This window comes from Camarhynchus parvulus, chromosome 6 (assembly GCF_901933205.1).
Source record: "Camarhynchus parvulus chromosome 6, STF_HiC, whole genome shotgun sequence".
In the NCBI taxonomy this organism is placed as follows: Eukaryota; Metazoa; Chordata; class Aves; order Passeriformes; family Thraupidae; genus Camarhynchus; species Camarhynchus parvulus.
The window spans coordinates 18,989,205-19,008,345 of NC_044576.1; the positions used below are offsets into that span (position 1 = coordinate 18,989,205).

At 40.7% G+C, this 19,141-nt stretch overlaps 1 protein-coding gene across 5 annotated transcripts in view; it reads left to right on the top strand.

Moving 5' to 3' along the window:
- Positions 1–19,141, top strand: part of PCGF5 (polycomb group ring finger 5) — a 58,155-nt gene that overhangs the window by 21,202 nt on the left and 17,812 nt on the right. For 4 of the 5 annotated variants that reach the window (XM_030951203.1, XM_030951207.1, XM_030951206.1 and 1 more), the window contains one exon: positions 10,213–10,522. In XM_030951203.1, coding sequence (XP_030807063.1) covers positions 10,411–10,522 — 112 coding nt within the window. In that variant the 5' untranslated portion in view covers positions 10,213–10,410. Of the gene's footprint in view, positions 1–9,649; positions 9,772–10,212; positions 10,523–19,141 lie in introns of those variants that run through there. The other variant, XM_030951204.1, reaches the window with a different exon arrangement.

The following is a 19,141-nucleotide window of genomic DNA, read 5'->3' on the forward strand; positions in this document are numbered from 1 at the left end:
TATATTCTTTGTATTCTGAGAAAGACTCGGCCCTGCTCTGTCGAGAACCATAAAAACAGGGAGTCCAAACTGCCACAGCCTAGTCAGCTAAAAGCCACATGATCTCATTAGCACTGCACTAAATCCAGGCTTCCAAGTACTACAAGAGGAAGTTTAAGATGCAGGGATGGTAAACGTGGTCTCACAGTTTCTCGTTGATTTTGTGTTCATTCTAATTAAATGCACATGAATCAAGAATATGCTGTTTATATGCAGACATGCAGAATCTGAAGGCCAGGATTTTGTAATTGCAAAAACAATATCAAGCTTATTTTGCATACTTGAGAATTGTTTTACACATCTTTTCTTCAGCAAACTCCCTTATGATAATGTCACATGCTGACACCATTTATACAAACTTCTTTAGTTTCATGCAGTCATGGAACTAAGGTTGGGCAAACCAGCAGTCAACTTTGTAAGCTATGTCACTGCAGAACTGGCAGATGATGCCAAGTTATGGGCTGATTGCTCACTTGAGAATAGGTTCTGGCTAGAATCCTGAGTTTGTCTCTCCTCAAAACTAGCACATTATTCGCATGAAGAATCAACTAAATGTATCAGTTTTGCTTAATTGTCACCATTAGTATAGTGGATAAAAATTATTAGAATTTCAAGATGATGCTTTCAATGAAATATTACATGCAGTGACTCTCATTTGTTAATGTGAACTGTTAAAAACATCTAAAATACCTAAAGAGCTTTTATTTTTGCTTTTTCTTAGGAAAGGCTTTTTATCTAACTCAGTAGGCCAAATTCCACAGTGATTGTAGTCATATGATTAGATGGACAGGATCCATGGAACATATTGCTGCACAGACCTTGACTCTCTATATACATATATATGTTAAATTGTTGTCAAAAAAGATCCTAGGAGGATGTGAAGCTTGGTATCTTGGTCTGCCCCCTATTTTCTCTTTGTTTATCCAGAGGAAACATTCTCTATTTTACAATTTAAATGCACAGGTGTCTGCATTAGGTTTTCTCAGACAAAGCTGACTGTTTCAATGGTCTGACAAAGTGGCAGTACCCATAAATTAGTCCCATGCAGTTCAAATGAAATGGAGTCCGTTCAACATTGTGTTACCAATTTAAAGGTTTTATTCTTGAGAGAGCTGCAAACAGAACTCCTGTTGAAAATCGATTGAAATAGAGTAGTTAGCTCCCTAAGACATTGTGAATATCCTTAATTTGTCTTGTAAAAGATGAGGCAATTTGGTTGCTACTTTTCTATCTCCCTTCAAGCCTGTTTGTTTTCTGGTTCTGCCATCATAACAGTCATGAGTAGATTTTGTTGAGGATTGCTTTTGCTGAGCTTATTGACGTTTTAAATTTGTTTTGACTTAAGAGCTAGTAGCAAGTCTTGTTTTTAATTTGCAGTGCAAGTTGATTGCATAATTGTGAAGCTGTTTGACATGTGTGATACAATTTGATTTGCATTCCTGCCAGTTTTCAACTGTAAGAAACAAAATCTGTTAGTAACAGTTTTAGTAGGAGTCACTGGAGTCTTCTTACAGTTTGTTTTCATTGTTTTCATTTGTCTTTTAATTTCATGGAAATTGAGAGATGAAACTCTATAAAACTATTTGGTGAGTTTAGGTTATTGTTTAGATGAGCTGTATATGTTGATATAAGTGGCTTTGATAATTTGAGGGGAAAAAATATTATCTATAATTGGTATTTTTATATATGTGTACAATGCAGTATAGAATGGAAGAGGATATATATTATTTCCAGAAACAAGGATTTTTTTAAAGGTAATATAATTATAGCAAGTATCCATTAGGATGTCTTGTGAAAAAGCATAGACTATGTTGTGACTTCATTAGCAAACTTAAAACCTATGTTCATACTGTTATAGAAATATATTTCCCCTGGAAGGAGGCATACATCAAATTGGCAAAGTGTTTGCTCTGTGACCTACAGATCCTGGAAGTTTGTGGAGGAGACGTAGTCTTGCCCATGCAGACAACTGTGTCAGGCTGCTCTGTGCATGAGTACACCACTGGAATTTTTCTGATAATGTAGCTCTGAGTGTCACTGATTGGTTTATTTTTTTCCATTGTGGAGTAGCAGGGAGACTTGAAGTTGCATTAATTGCAGAGCAGATTTTCTCTGGAGAAGCCTCAGAATAAGCAGGTGATACTATTGTAGAGGGCAGTGTAAAAGGAAACTGAACTGGCAGAAGCATATAATCAGATAGCAACAGGTAAAGTAGTTAATTATTGGAGATTATATAATAACAGAAATGGCAACACAAGCGGGATTTCCATTAATTCAGAGACAGTCTAATAAACTCTTCAGTAGAAGTGAAGTAAATGAATGGAGACCAAAAATGTAATTCTGATGATGCAAGATGTTTGTGGTTGCAAGGAGAACACCTGATTAAGAACCAAGGTAATTGTTTCAAATTATGTATCTTCTTTAAGATGTTACCAGAGCACACCACCATTACTTGCTCTACTTACTTATTCTGTGCTTATACAGAACTGCTAGAAATTTATATAAAGCATAGGACTGTAAAAGACTACTTTGGTCATGGCCTGTGGGTCTCCACCATCAGGCAACTCTGAAATAATGCCTGCTCCATTGCAGCCTACAGAACATACTAAGAACCACAAACCATTTGTTTCCAATACCCTATAAAAGGTGAAGTAGATGTAGCACAGCAGAGTGAAATGCATGGAAGCCAGCATGCCATGAGATAAATCCAGGTGAGGTTGAGGATACCACCAGTATTTTAGTTGCCCAGAGATCCTAACTCCACCACAGATCACTGGTTTTTAACCAAGCACACAGACAAATGGAGGCACAGAAGCATCTTGGTTTTATGTCTTGTAAACCTCCTGAAACTGCATCACCCCCTGTGAGCAGTCTCTGATAATTCAAAGGCTAACCTCATTTCACCAAAAATCAATTACCTATGGGGGAAAAAAAACCCAAACCAATGTGCCACTTGTGTTGTGGCACAATGCAAAGTTTATACTATAACAAAGAATTTTTACCTTTAAAGCAAAATAATGTCAGTTAGGTTATTTGCACATGAAGAATCAGCTTGGCTACAGGGCTATTTATACCTGCACTGTGCTTTAAAAAACCCAAACAAACCAGAAACCAACAGCTGATCACAGTTCACACGTTGGACACTGGGGTAACTGAACAGACCATTTGGTCTGTAAAATTTTCTAAGTTTATCTCACTTCCTCTGGGAAGTTTCTGAATATGTTCATGTCTGAAGTATGTAATCATGCTTATTCAAAATATTCTTCAAAATAAAAATACAGAATAGTGACAAAATAATCAAGGAAACAGAAGGAAAATAAATACCTTTTTAAAATATGCCCATCACACTTAAATCTACAGCTGCTTTTAGCTGAAAAGTTTGGATTCTGCTGAAATAGATTGTTGTTTTTATACTTGCAATATCTCTGAAGCCTATAATCACAATTCTTGAATTTGCTGTTTCCAGGGAGGTATGTAAAACTGGTCACAAGATCTTCCCTCAATATGTTTAATGGTTAGCTAATAATATGTTCTAAACCAGATATTTTTTCCCTTCAACCTCTGCATACAAGTGACTGAAGTTAAATTGTCTCCTTCAGGCTCGTGACAATTTCTAGTCAATTTTTGTTTCAGAGTTATGATTTTTTTTTTCCTTGCACTGGCAATGTCCCTCTCCCACTGCTATGACCTTGTTTCTTGTTTTCTGGTTCCCTAGCTGGGAAGAGACAGTGCGTGCTATGGCTGACCAGTGTTTCAGTGTGCTAAGGAAATGTTTAGCAATACAGATCTGCTCATCTTTCCCTTGTTGGAGTCACTTGTTTGATTCTCTCCTCTTTACTAGAAGCCAATTATTATAAAGTCTGTAGCAACTTATGATTTCTCTTACTTATAAAAAGTTCCTGGAATTTAGTTCAACGCAGTTGGAACACTATGTGACACAATTTTACCTTTCACTTGAAGTATTTCTTGAATGCATTTTTCTTGTTTATGTATTTGTCAATGGCCTAATAATACAGATGTTGGCATTTTGCAACCTGCTTTGCTACTTTACTTTAGGCTATAAAAGAAGAGTAAGCATTAAGAAATGCTATATATATCCCAGAAGTGCTATTATGTGCTAATATATGGCTTCTTATAGAGAGCTTAGTGAGGATGAAGAAAAATCCTATTGGTAGAAATGCAAAACCTCATTGCTGATCATTTTCATGAGTAACTGATGGGGATAAGAGTAGTCTGATTCCTATTGTTTCCTATCAAATCAAAGGCAGTTTTCACACTGGGCATACTACTATTTTTATATGATAAACAATGTTACTACTCTTTGCCTAAAAAGCAAATAAATATGTCACATCATCCCAAGATTATGGCAAAGACTTGGATAATGGCAGTAAGAGTAAAGTTTACTTGCTGCTAGTAAATTACTCATATATATGAGAAAGTGTACAAGATGGAGAAAGGAAAATTCCAACTGGACCTAAATAAATTAATTCATGATGAGGATAGTCAGAGGTTGAGACAAGTTGCCCGGAGAGGTTGTATAATTGCCATCCTTACATATACTCAGACTTTCTTTGGATGAAGCTGTGAGCAATCTGAATTAACTTTAACATTAGACCTGGTTTGAGCAAAGGCATTAGACCAGATGATGTCCAAAGGTCCTGCCAACCCAATTATTGTTCTATTCTAGATAATGTTCTGCTTGATTGGGAATTTAACAGTGGAAATAAGAGATGCCAGGTGGTTATATGTGAACTCTTCTTCCTACCTGGGTAAGTATCCAATAATTTTAAGTAGGTTGCCTGGAGTTTGAGGGAGGTTGATTTTCCTGTCCGTGGCGCAGCACTGATGAAGTGACATATGGAGTGCTGTGTCCAGTTCTTAGAACAAGAAGGACATGGAGCAAGTCACAGGGCCCCAAAGATGTTTAAGGTATTGGAGCACTGCTCATATAAGGAGAGGTGGAGAGTTTGGGGATTGCTCAGCCAGGGAAAAAAGTCTCAAGGGGACCTTTTCAGCATATATAATTCCTTGATGGGAGAGAATAAAGATGAAGAAATCAAAGTGTTCTCAGTAGTGCCCACTGACAGGAAAAGAGGTAATAGGTACAAATTGAAATGCATTAAATTCTACCTGATAACAAGAAAGCATTTTTTTTTCCGCTATGAAGTTGATCAAAACTGGGACAGATTGCCCAGAGAATGTGTACAGCCTCATCTATGGACATGGTCAAAACCCAGCTGGATACAGTCCTGGACAGCCTGCTTTAGCTGACCCTGCTTGAGCAGACAGGTTGGATCAGATGATCTCAAGAGGTGTCTTCCAACCTAAGGAATTCTGTGAACATTTCAAGTTTTTTAAAGCTGTAGAGTGGCATGTCCATCAGATGTCTAGATAATCAATATCCAGTGAGGGTGAATGTTGTGATTCTCTCTAAATGCCATTCAGATTGCTTCACAATTTCTATCAAGAAAACTGAGGATTTTTTAAAATTAGTTTCCTAGTTCAGATGGATTTCAGTAATTCTTTCATCTGCAAAATACAAGTAACTCTTAGGATAACTGGAGGGTAGTTGGAGACTTGCCTAGAAACAGATTCTAGAGTAGCTCGATAAGGATGTAACATTGTACCAATGTGGATCTTCTTGCAAAGTTAGTATTATTTACTCATTTAAAATTTTGCTGAGAATTTGGCTTTATTGATCAATGTTTATTTTGTCTCTGAAATTTACTTGAGAGCTGACAATGAGCATTGGTATATTTCAAAAAGTGGTAGAACTGCTTTAATGAAATACGTGGAGTCCTCAAGTTCTTGTATGTCCTGGCTGTTCCTTTCAAAAGATACATTTTATTGATATTAAATGTAAGTAAATACTCTGTTTCACATCAGGATGATACAGTAGTTCTTTACAGATTTCAAGAAACTGCTCCTCAAGGATGGTAATGCTTAGAAAGCAGCATTTATTTCTATGCGTTAGGAAAGTCATATATGTGAAAAAGGACTTGGCTTTTTTAAAAAAGTAAGCACTGTGTTAGAGAACACTGAGGACGGCTGAGTGAAAGTCAGGTGATGAGAGTCAAAAGTTGAAGAAACACAGAAAAATGAGAGCAGCTGCATTTTCACCCCTCATTTGAGGGCTATCATCACCAGCTCTGTCATACCATGTGTCCTAGGGTGACTTTATGATACTGTATTGTATCTCTCACCATCTGCTGATGCTGGATGTTGAGTTCTGTGCCTCAACACTAGATCCAAGAGCCAAGGGAGGGAGAAGCAGTGGTGTGCAGTTTTGTCTGCAGAAGCTTTCCTTTGCTTTTTAAGCTGGTTTCTCGACTATGACCTGAGTCAAGAAAGTTTTTCCTGGGACAGTCTCTTTTTTCTGGAACTGCTCAGCTTGTCTCTGGTCTGGAACACCAGGACAGTTGCTCAGACCCCCCTCCCAAGTGGCACTGCAGCCTGGACAGGCCTGAGCCCTGGACAGGCTGAGCAAGAGCCAAGCCACAGAGAACCCTCTGAACCACAGGAGGACTCTCTGAATTTGCCATCTCTTCAGAACAGCGAGAAGTTTTATTGTTTAATATTATCAATTTTTCCAGGCTTGTAAATACTTTGCTTGTTAAAGAAACAGCTTTTTTCCATTTTTTTCAAGGAGGTTTTCTCCTGAACTGTTTGGGGAAAGGGCTAGAATCTGCCTTTTCAGAGGAGACACCTCTTGGGTGTTTCCTCCCAAATTTGTCTCAAACCAGGACAAATATTTTGGCACCCAATGTGGGGCTTGATGAAGTAGAAAAAAATTTGTTCTGATTGCATTTTGGTTTTACTTACCCTGTATTGGGATAAAGCAGTCAGTAGCCATGCTGCTTGAATTGATAACGTCTCTCTGGTCCCTAGGCTTAGCCTTGTTTTCTCACCCACAGATAGCTCCAGTACTGTCCCTAACATGTAGCTTTTAGAGAAGAAGGGCACTGATTAGGATTGCTATTTTGCTGGGTATGATGATTATGATTTATAGAGGGTTAACCAAGGTACTGGGGTTTGTTCAAAATGTGCATGGTCTGTTGTTTATTCCTCCTACCTTCTGTAGCCTGTTTTGGGGATTTATTGGTAACTGCACCCAGTTTGTTAGAGGAGGAGTAGGGGATGAGGTTTCCCAGCCCTTCCTCTCCTTCTTCTCCTTTAAATCTGTTATGTCACCTTTTGAGAATATTTGATTTCCCCTGAATGTTAAAGAGACCACTTTCCTGGTATTTTATCTGGTAAGCTTCCTCTATACAGTCTGCAGCTTGTCTAGAGTGAGGGCTGAGATGTCCAGAGGGGCTGAGGAGGCACCTGACCCAGGCATGGAAAATCCTGAATGCTGTGGGGAATGGGAGAAAATGGGCCAGACCCTGAAGGAATTTTCTGACCCAATAGCCTGGGACTTTCCCTGTGAACAAATTCAGAATCCAGATGAGCTGGGGAAATATTTGCAAGAGAACCAGGACACCATGTTTCCTGTCACTAATGGCACATATCTACTCTGATGGGCTCAGTTCGTTTCTTAATTCTGTTTCTTTCATAATATGAAATTAATGCCTTGTTTGATTCAAACACTATGCTTGTTACCTTTGAACTGCTAAGTAGATCAAAGTGCTCACATCACATATATGGACCTGTATGTTTAAATAAACCTGTTGCATGCAGTGCTAGGAGTTAACGATCTTTGAATTTATAATTAATTCATAGGCATTTATTAACATAATTTGCTTCCTGATAATATAAAGCATAAGTATTTAAGGATCTACTTTCCTCTGATAATGAAATGAGAGCGTCTTCTGTGCTGCTGCTCATTTGCTCTTTATGTTGTGGTCTGGAAAGGTGCTGAAAGCCTCAGCTTTTATCACCTTCAGTCAGCATCAACTTGGCACCAGCAGGACTGAGCTCCTGCACTGTGGAGAGATGAGGCAAGAATTTGCCATGTTTGCTATCACTTACCTGGCATGGGACTGCTTGTCCTTAAAAGAGGGACTTCAGCATGACGTATGGGCATCAATACCAGTTGCGTATGTCTGCAAGTATCCCAGCTGCTGTGTGAGCATTACTGCATGGCCTACACAGTAAAATGAATGACATAACTGAGTTTTTCATGTGCTTGAATAGAATACTGTGCATCCATTACTGTGTAAACATGAGCCCAGCTGATTAATTCATTTAGAAAATGTTGGGTTCTTTCTTTTTTTCAAGTGGGACACTTGATAAACTATGCTATGAAATCTCACTTAGAATATAGTTTAGTTAAAAAAAAAAGTCTTACCAGGTGCAGTGGTTTGGAAATAGCCAGGAGAGCATCAGCAGCTGCATGTTTTAAATGCATGTGTATATATATATCAATGCAAGTTTAATAATGCTGTATCAAACTACATTTGAACAGGGCCACTCTTATGCACATTCTGAAATAAGTCAAATTCTACTAAACCAACTGAATGTGACTAATGAAAATATTCCCATGATATGTATATAGTTTTGTTGTCTCTTTATTTAGTGTTCTTTAGCGTGTGACTTGTCAGTACAGGAACAGGAGTTGGACTTAGATGATCCTTGTGGGTTCCTTCTAGCTCAGGATGCTCTATGATTCTATGCTGCTTCAAAAGATTTTTAGCTATATAAACTTTTGTTCATGTTGTGGAGAAATAACCTCATACAAGAAGAACATTTTATCAGGAAAAATAATTCAAATTCTGTTGAATTGCTCTGTCTGGTTTATCTTGCATTCATCATTGCACTGTAACTTTAATGGTAACAGTTTTTGATGCACCTGTTTCAAACTAGCTATTGAATTGATGTTAATGGAGATCTATTGCCTGGTAAATATTACAGCAGTAGGACTGGATGGCGGAAACAGGCCCAAGTTATTAAAGCCTTCAGCTGTTGCAGCACTTACACAAGGGTGAAAGGGAGGAGTGCACTGGAGGGCCGCTGCAAAATGAGCATTTATTTCAAAATGCAGAACAGAAGAGCAAAGATCTAAAACAGTTGCAGGTAATGTGGTGGCATTGCAGCTGATACAGGAAATGTCTCCTTATGTTTCTGTCATTATTGTTATATGCAGTATAAAAGAAATTTTCTAGAAACAGTACAATTGGAAAATTAAGGCAGCAGTAGTTTTATGGGCAATTACCTGGTAATATGGTGGGTTTCTGTGACTAGGAGGGGCAAAAGCAGGTGCAGTGAACCGCGGAGACAGCTTTTACTCTTGCTAAGCCGGTGGCTAGTCGGTCCCGGTTCGAGGAAAGCACACGTATTTTCACGGGATTCGGGCTAACTTAGTGCAGTGTTTGGTGTTCGCGTTTGCGGGCTGGAGAAATGGGTTTAACTTCTACCCTTCCGCGGGCAGAAGCTGAAGTTATTTTTAAGAAACGGCGCCGGTGCCCCGGCGGGTGTGTGCCGAGCGGAGGGCGCGGGCCGGGCGCCGCCGCCGCGCTCACCTGGGGCCGGCAGCGCCGCCGCCCCCGCTGCCGTCCGGCCGCCGTGCGCGGGCAGCCCGCGGTGCTCCGGCCGCCGCCGCCCCGAGCGGCGCTGCGGGCTGTGGCGCAGCGGGGCTCGGCCGGGAGCAGCGCCTGCGCGCCCGTCCCGCCCGCCCCGGGACCGGCCGCGGCAGCCCGGCGGGGAGGAGGGAGCGCTCCGAGCGGGGGAGGCGCACGGCGTTTCCCTTTCTCTTTCGCCGGGCGCCCGCCCGAGGCCGCGGGGCTGCGCCAGGTACGGCCGGGGCCGCGGCGGGGGCGGGAGGCGCCGCAGGTGCGGGAGGGAGGGACGGGAGTCGGGCGAGCGGGGGCAGAGCCGGGCGGCCGCCGCCCTCTCCGGCCGCGGTCCCGCGGGGCCGGGGCGGCGGGGGGCGCTCCTCCCCGCGGGCCCGGCGCGGCCTGCGGGCCCGGCCCGGCGGAGCGGGGGCGGGCTGTGCCGGGCGGGCTGTGGCCGCGGCCCCTGCACCTGTCACCGCGGGCCCCGGCCCGTCCCGGCGGCGGCCGGAGCCCCGCGGGGCGGGGGCGCGGCCTCGGACCTCGGGGCCGGCGCACGGCGGCTGCTGTTATGTAAATTACAGCCCCGAACGCTGCCAAGTTCATGGCGACATTGGTCCTCCGGGGCATCACCGCTGTCCGGCCAGGTTCACAGAGCTTTCGTTTTCCACGTGTGTTACAGGTAGGAAAATGACTCGCCCGGCACAGGAGCAGGAGTTATGAGCCATGTCTCAGTGAGACCTGCGGAATTAAGATCAAATGCCTGGCGAAGTCCAGCTGCACAGAGCAGCGCCGCAGCTCTTGTGAACTGTGGACATCAGCGCCTCTCAGACTTGCTTCTCTGGCCCCAAGCACTCTGCCAGTGTTTCCTGCTCCACGAATGGCTACTCAGAGGAAGCACTTGGTGAAAGATTTCAATCCTCATATCACCTGCTATATCTGTAAAGGCTATCTCATCAAGCCAACTACAGTAACGGAGTGCCTCCATACCTGTAAGTAATACTTTTTAAAATAGTCCCTCCTTCATAAGTCGTTGGGGTTTTTTTTTAAGTGTTAATGTGTTTAATATGACCACTGTGCTTGTTTTTGGTTACTGAATTTTTACATTAAATATTTTTAATTATTCCTAAACACTGGTCTGTAGTCTGGGTTATCTTGAACTGTGTGCAGTTCTGTGCTTCACAGTAAAAGAGACATATGGAGTTCCTGGAGCCGGTCCAGCAGAGAGTTGATCTAAGGGTCTGGAGTACCTCTCTTAAAAGGAAAGGCTGAGGGAGCTGGGCCTGTTCAGGCTCAGGAAGAGGCGGCTGAGAGGGGACGTCATTAAGATGTGTAAATATCTAGGTAGTGCCAACAATAGAACAAGAGGCAATGGGCAGAAAGTGATGCACAGAAAGTTCCACCTGAACACAAGGAAGAACTTCTTTACTATATGGGTGGCCAAGCACTAGAACACATTGCCCAGAGAGGGTGTGGAGGCTCCCTCACTGAAGATATTCAAGAGCAGTCTGGATGCAATTCTGTGTCATGTGCTCTGGGATGACCCTGCTTGAGCAGAGAGGTTGGACCAGATGACCCAGTGGGCTCCCTTCCAGCCTGACCCATTCTGTGAGGGTATGTCAGCTCTGCTGGACCTGGCAGAGCACAGAGACCCTTTTGTTTGCCCTAGGCTAGTGGAGATTGTGCTGGCTCTAACACCTAACATATCACTGTGGCCTGTCTATCACAGGTGAGATCATTAGGTCAGGTGTGCTCTTTTGATGATATAACCACGCTTGAAGCTTAAACTGATGTATCTGTTGGCAGTATGTGTGATGGATACACTAGCTTGGTCAGCAGTGGCCTACATCTCTGCAGTGTTCCATGGCACAATGCAGGGAAATACTTGAAGGTGGCAAAATATTTACGTAGGGAATAGATCTCTTTCAATGAAACTGTCTCAGGAAAAGTTGTTGAGGTTGTCTTCTGCTCCTGCTACATCATCATACATTGTCATGTACGAATTATATAAAACATATGAAGGGTCCTGTCAAACTCTCTCATCTTACTTTCACAAGCTTATTTACATGCTTGCTTTTTTTACATTTATTTCTGAATAGCCAGTAGTTTCACTGGACCTCCTTTAGAATTTGACATCTTTCCAAATAACATCTGAAGTCTTCTAAAAGAAGAGTAAGAGGAAGCATATGTCTTTTGGTAGATTTCCCATTTTTAAACCTTTAACAAATATCAGTTAAAAGTCTTGTCTTGGCATTTCTGTGGTTGCTGTGCAGTGTTGTTCTTGCAGTTGTTAATGTCTTCACTGTTAATTTTTACAATTTGGTGTTGCATCCCTACTATATGAAACACACAGAGAATTAAAACAATGGAAGCCACTGTGCAGCAGGAAAATTACAGCCCAGTGGCCATCACAGAAACATGGCAGGATAACTCACACAACTGGAAGGATGCAGTGGATGGCTATAAAACTCTCCAGAAGGGATAGGCAAGGAAGGAGACCTGGTGAGGTAGCACCAGGGAGTGTGTTAGGGAGTGTTTTGAGTGTCTAGAATTCAGTGATGGTGATGATAGAGTTGAGTGTTCATGAGTAAGAACTGGGGGAATGGCCAGCAAGGCAGGTACCATGGTGGGAGTCTGTTAGGATCACCTAACCAGAATGAAGAGGTAGATGAAACATTCAAGAAGCAGCTGAGGGAAGTCTTACAGTCACTAGCACTTGTTCAGTTTAACAGATGCCTACTGGAAATAGCAGAGAGAAGACGGTCTAGGAGGTTCCTGGAGTGGGTGGTGGATAACTTCTTGACACAGTTGGTGAGGGAGGCCCTGCTGGACCTGTTGTTTGTGAACAGAGAGGAACTGGTGGGTGATGTGAAAGTTGGAGGACGTCTTTGGGCACAGCAATCACAAAAAGATAGTTTTCAATTCTTGGAAAAGTAAGGAGGGCATTTAGCAGAACCACTTCCCTGAACTTCTGGAGGGCAGATTTTGTATCCTGGTTGATGTACTCCCTTGGGAGGCAGTCCTGAAGGGCAGAAGGTCCAGGAAGGCTGTATGTGCTTTAAGAAGGAAATCCTAAAGGCACCAGGAGCAGGTTGTCCCCAAGTGCAGAAAGATGAGCTGGCAGGGAAGGTGACCAGCCTGGCTGTACAGAAAGCCTTCTCTGGATCTTAGTAAGAAAAGTAGAGCTTCTGAGTTTGGAAGAAGGGGGAGTCAAACCCAGAAGGACTGCAGGGACACCATGAAGTTATGAAGAGAGAAAATTAAAAGGGCCAAAGCCCAACCAGAACTTAATCTGGCTACTGCCATAATAGACAATTTAAAATGTTTATATAAATACATTATCAAGAAAAGGAGTGGTAAGGAAGATCTTCATCCTTTATTGGATACAGGGGGGAAATAGTAACAAAGAATCAGGAAAAGACTGAGGTACTTAACAGAGGTAAATTTATTAGAGAGAGATAAATATATTATTAAATTCTCTTTCCATTTAAAGAAACTGGAAAAATTCCAGTATTAGATATTTTTTATGATTGAAGTTTAATGAACATTGACAACTTTTAAAAGGTTGGGATTAGGGGAAAATAGTTACATCAGAAATCAGATTTAAGAAAAAAATGTTTTTATTGTGGTATCTTTTTGTTTACATAATTTATTTTTTATTTACTTTTGGTCCTATTGCAAAACAATAATGGCATAAGGACCATTCTCGTTTCAGCAGCATCTGCTTCTTTTGTTCTTTTGTAGTTTGTGAGCTCTTCACTGAGCCAGCTCTGTCACTGCCTAGTTCCCAGGTCAGAACACATGAATTTTACTGAGCTGCCATATAGTTACACAGGTCTTCTCACCAAAAAACTGCCACATATTTTGGTCCTTAAGTAGAAATGCAAGAAAGATGGTGGTGTTTCTTTAAAGCAAAGTCTAGTTTCAGTTACCAAGATACAAAGATTACAGTGATGGAAAGGAAAATTTAAAACTTGAAAACAGTGGTGATATGCAAATCTTATGTCTGCGAAGAAAAAGGTGATGGAAGAATTCAGGGAGGTACTCTGCTAAGTTATCTTGTAGAAAATATTTAATATTTTAATTTTTTTTTCAAATACAGGTATGGTACAGGTATGATTCTTCAGTATTGTCCAAATAGATACACATAGATTTTAACTGTGCATACATACAAATAGATTTTAACTGTCCTTTGGTATTTGTCTTGTACTTACTAATTGCCATGATTGAAAGCAGTGTTGTACAAATGATCAAAATCTGCAGGTATTAATGGTTGAAAAAGCAGTGTAAATTCATTAGATACTGGGAGTGCAGTGTATGACTTTGGACAAGATGAAAAGCATGTATTGACATAGATGTTCTCCAGTAATCATAGGGGAACTAATGTGATCAGTAGTAACCACAGCAGGGAATTAGCAGTTGATTTGCATATTCTGTATTTCTGGAAGATATTCCTGCTCTGAGAAATATCTGCCTGCCTTTTCAATAAGAGATGTTTCTGCTGGGGCTTTTGAAAATGTTGGACAGAAAACTCCACTATTCACTGGGAAACCTAAGTGCAACTTGGGTACCAGAAGTGCAAACTTTCCTATGTCTGTTGGAAAGGAAACGGTTGTGTTTGTGCAGAAGTACTTATTCTGCAAATTCAGTACTTCATTTCTTTTTTGCTACTATCAACGGAATGGTTTTGTCTTATGGACTGAAACCTTTTTTTCTAGTCTTTTACACAGTTGTCAGGGATGTTTAAGAACCACTGATGGAAGCAGGCTGGATGTGAGCTAAAGGGCATGTCCCATCATCTGTCTCCTGAGTCACTCCATTGTTTAGTATAGTGTGGACTTACAAAATTTGCAAAATAAACTTTCCTCAAGAGCATTCTTTAGTATCTTAAAAAATAACAGACTGTTTACAAAATTGTAGAAATGTTGGTTGAAAACATCAACAAATATCTGGAGGTTGTCTAGGCTAACTTCATGCAGGAGACACGTTAGTTGCCAGCACTCTACCAGGTCAAGCCATGTCTCTGTGTAGTTGACATTTGAATTTCTAAGCATGGAGTCTCCACAGCTTCTCTTAATAACCATTACCAGTGCTACAATCTTTATCTAGTTTTTCTGAATGTCCTGCCAGATGTCAACATGTGACCATTGCTCCTTGTGATACTCTTTGCCACTCCGCAGAGGATGGGCTCTGTCACTCCTGTAGCTGCTGTTCAAATGGTACAAGCTATTATTACATCACCTGCCAGCCTATAGCATGAATTGCTTTTGGCAAATTGCTGTTGCCACTTTCTGATTACATTTTTGTCCCTCACATAGCTGGAAATTGACTCCAAGGGACATGAGGTAATCTGCCATCTTCCCAGTGAGCTAGAGGAGGCTGTTTAGCTGCACTTCCCTGGGCCATCCGTCTCCTCTTTATTACAGGTGACCATAACACACCACTCTTTTCTAGTCATCAGGTACCTCTCATAATCACCCTGATTATGGTGATGAGCTTTCATCTTAGTGAATCCTACCTGGCCTGTAGATTGGAATACATCCAGTCTTTCTCAGTAAGCTTTAACCTGCTGCTCCTTGGCTGTTGATCATCCCTCTCCTTCCTAAATCAAGCTGGTATGCAGGGAGGATCAAGCACTGCCTGTGAAGACCAAGGCAAAAAGATACTGAGGACTTCAAATGTTTCTGCATAAGCTATTCCTGAGTTGTTTCCCTCATTCATTAACAGGCATATTTTGTCTAAGCTTCCTTCAGCTCCTAGCATACTTACACAATTCCCTTATGTCTCTCATCAGTTTTAGCTATGGCTGGGCCTTGGCTTTCCAACCTTTAAGTGCCAGAATAGTGATTTTATATCCTTTTGTTTCCCCTTCTTGTTTTCACTTCTAATATGATCTACTTTTGCATATTAATTAGGAACCATGTGCACTTAGCAATTCTTGTGCACTAAGCAGTTCTTCTGACATAATTCCCTGTGCAGTGGACTCTATAGCTCAGCCAGCTCTCTTAAGTCTCTTTCCAATGATAGTCTCCTTGGGAAATCTGATGAACAGTTGCTTAAACGAGCTGAAGTCCCATCTCCTGAAGTTCAGAGTCCTAACTGTGCTGTTTAAGTGTGTATCCTTTCTCAAGATCCTCAACTCACCTCAAGGCAAGCTGCTCTCTGTGGCTGTATTCATCACCAACTTTTCCCTGTTTATGAACAGATCAAAAGGTGCATTGCTTCTAGTTGGTCTCTCTAGTATTTGTGTTAAGAAATTGCCAACCAAGGCAGACTAGGAACTTTCAGACATGTCCTTCCCTGCAGGAAATTTACAAGAGAAGTAGTTTTCAATATCAAATAATCTTTTAACCAGAGTGGTTTTCAGATTTTGCTAAAAACCTATGCTGTCAACACAAGATCCCAAAAAAACTTCACTGCAGCAAAATTTCTCACCCTCAGACAAGCAAGCTGAGCTGCCTTCAGACTCCTTCTCCTGCAAAAACTTTAGTCAAAGGCATGTAGCAGGGCCTTAATGTTATTTTTAAATAGTTTTCAACACAAAAGGTCTTTCTTGGTTATCACATGCTGAAATTCCCTCTCCCTTTTAACAAAAGAAAATCTAGTGTGACTGTGTCTGGTAGTAGTAATTAAGAGAAGAGTAATCCCACTTGTATAGTTTCTGTAAAGGTAGTTAAGTGAAGTTTTCTGTCCTGTTTTTAAGCAAACACTTTCCCTAAAAGTAAGTGCTTTTAAAGCAGGCTTAAGGTAGATAATTAAATACTTCATTAAACATACCAAATGTCTTGTTGCACCTCTGTGCCATCAGTGAGATGGGTTTGATGTTCCACTAGCTGTGCATATCTTGTGCCCTTCCTTTGCTCACTGAATCAGAGTGATTAACTTTGAGAGAGGAAATCCTTGGAAGAATTCAAAGGATGAGTTTTGACAAAGAATTTGTACCACAATTAACTAATTAAAGGTTATCTTGTAGAATACTTTATTTTAAAAATGCAACATGAAGTTTTATTTAGGTACCTCATTAATCCACATTTAAACAGCAACCTGGATGGATACATATGTATGTAGATATTCATAAGAGGTATCCTTTTTTTGTTTGTTTGTGACATACAGCACAGTCTTGGCACTTGTATCTATGTTTTTCATCTGATTATGAAGATCTGAAAGAATGTGTGAACCAGATATCTGTGTATTGGAAAACAGCATTGTTATGCAGCCAGCCAATTAGCATATGTCACATGGGTACTTTTATCAGCCATAGAAAGTCATCTTACATGAGTTTAACTTTTATTGTGTCTCATCTGAAATGTCATTGTATGACTATGAAATTCAAGTTCTCATTTCACTGGCATGTGTAGCATATGCCTCCAAATTCTGCAAACTGTACTTTTAGGTTAAGCAGTTTCCTTTTGCCTGTTTGCTGCCCTACCATGACCTACAGTAAAGCAAATGAAACCATGTTGTTTTGTTAACCTGTACTGGAAGCATTGAAGGGTTTTGGTGTGGAGTTTGTTTTTTTCCCTAAGGTGATGAATTAATGATATTTGTCATTTAATTGTGTTTAAGAATTCCCTTTTTGCCTACCTTTTTCACCCAATGTTTAGATTTCATCCCATTTTCTGAAACCGCAAAGAAGTAGGCTTTGAAAAATGTTCGGTGTTTTACATTGAGAGTAACAGAGGATGATTATACCTATCATATAGGAAAATATTTGAATATAGTTGATGATCCCACTAGGAGTATCATGTATCTCCTATGTGCTAGAAGGAGATACATGCTAGAATTTATATGCATTTTTTACCCTTATATTCCTGGTGGTAAATCACATTTAGTTGTGGTCAGCAAATCCTCATAGCACCCTAGCTCTACATGAGAAAAAGCAAAAGTTGGTTTAGCTTACTTCAGTATTGATTTAGAGTTTCAAGGGGATTTTTATGGTATTGAGCTGGTTGTACAAAGACATGATCCTGATCTGTGTGTTTATTGGCATAGAGAAGCATCCATATAGGACTGGAATAAGGTTCTTGATTCCTTATGATGTCTTCTCTGTACATGTTCTACTCACAGACCTTTCCTACACTGGAAATGAAGCTCTCCATTAATCATGAGGTCCTTTCTTGGACCATGCATGCCTTCTAATGGTGTTGTGTCCTCTGAAAAACAAAAGTTATAAAGAGAGCACAAAAATGTATTCAGACTGAGGAATTCAGTTCCTTTCCATAGATTGGTTTATATTATAAATATTTCTTCCAAATACATTATTTTGGATGTTAGCATGCTTTATGTTTAGGAGTGTTTGGTGATTGGAAGGTTTTATGGAGTCAATTATCTGACTTAAATAAGTGTATTAGTTACAGATCCGATGGCATGGAGTTCTCTGAATAGTAATAATTTCAGATTTCTTCTGGGTTTAAATGAAAGCTATAGCTCAGATAGGCCCTATTTACCTTTAGTTTTGGAAAACAAACAAAAGACCTAGGAAGCTCAAATGTAAAATATCTTTACAAGACAACTGAATGCAGTAAGAACAGTGTCATCTCATCACAGACTTCAAGAACTTCTCTGACATGAGTGGAGCAGAAATCCTGAGAACAAGTGAAGGGAATTAAATTCTCTTAAGAATTTCAGAAAGGTTTTTTTTTAAAATGCAAGGAAATTCTTTCAGAAGGAGGCTAATTCTGTTGCTTACAGAAAAGAAACCAAATCACTCTGGTATTGAAACAAAGCCCTTTCTCCTTTGGAAGAATTTTTGTGCTAATTCTTTGAGTCTCTGTTGCAAAATAAATTCATAGAATGGTTTGGGCTGGAACACCCAACTCTTAGTTAGTTCTGACCCTCTTCCCATGGGCAGGGACACCCTCCACTAGTTCAAGTTGCTCAGAACCTCATCCAGCCTGGACATTTTCCAAATAAGAGAAGGTTAGGGGTTGAGCTTATCGATTCTGAAATTAGTATTGAACAGTTGTAGTTACATTTTTACAAACTTTCCACTTTGTTTATTCTTGATCATTTTAACTTGGTGTCAGGGTAGAAAGACTCCATAGAGCTGCTGCTGTTTATACCAGACAGAAGGCTTACCAAAAACATAAAGACTAACTCCTTCCTTTGTTATAGGAGTTAGCAGATGAAACTCCATTGAAAAAAGAGTTATCTTTAAGCTCAGTTTCTATGAAGTCAAGTTAGAAAAGGTCTAGAGTAAGCCAAACTTTTCTGTTACTTAGCTCAGTGACTTTTACATGAATTTCCAGATGACAGTAATTTGCATCTATGTTAGACTTCACAATTTCATCATCATACTTGCTCCTCAGCCCTTTTCTCCCCCACACTCTTTAAACTCAGGTTTCCAACTACTGACATTTCTGAGACAGCCTGTGACTCTTAAGCTGGTGGTTCATTGGTATTGTCCTCACCCACCACTAACCCATTGACCTTCTCCTGACAGAAGCAATGAATTCAGCACAATATAGATACCAGGATTAGGAGCTATCAGGTGCTGCACCTGAAAAGCTTAACTGACAGAAGACTTATTTTGCAATTCCTTTACAATCTTGGGCTGTAAAGTTAAATGTCTTTAAGTTAGTGATTTAAAGCGGTTGGAAAAAACACCTACA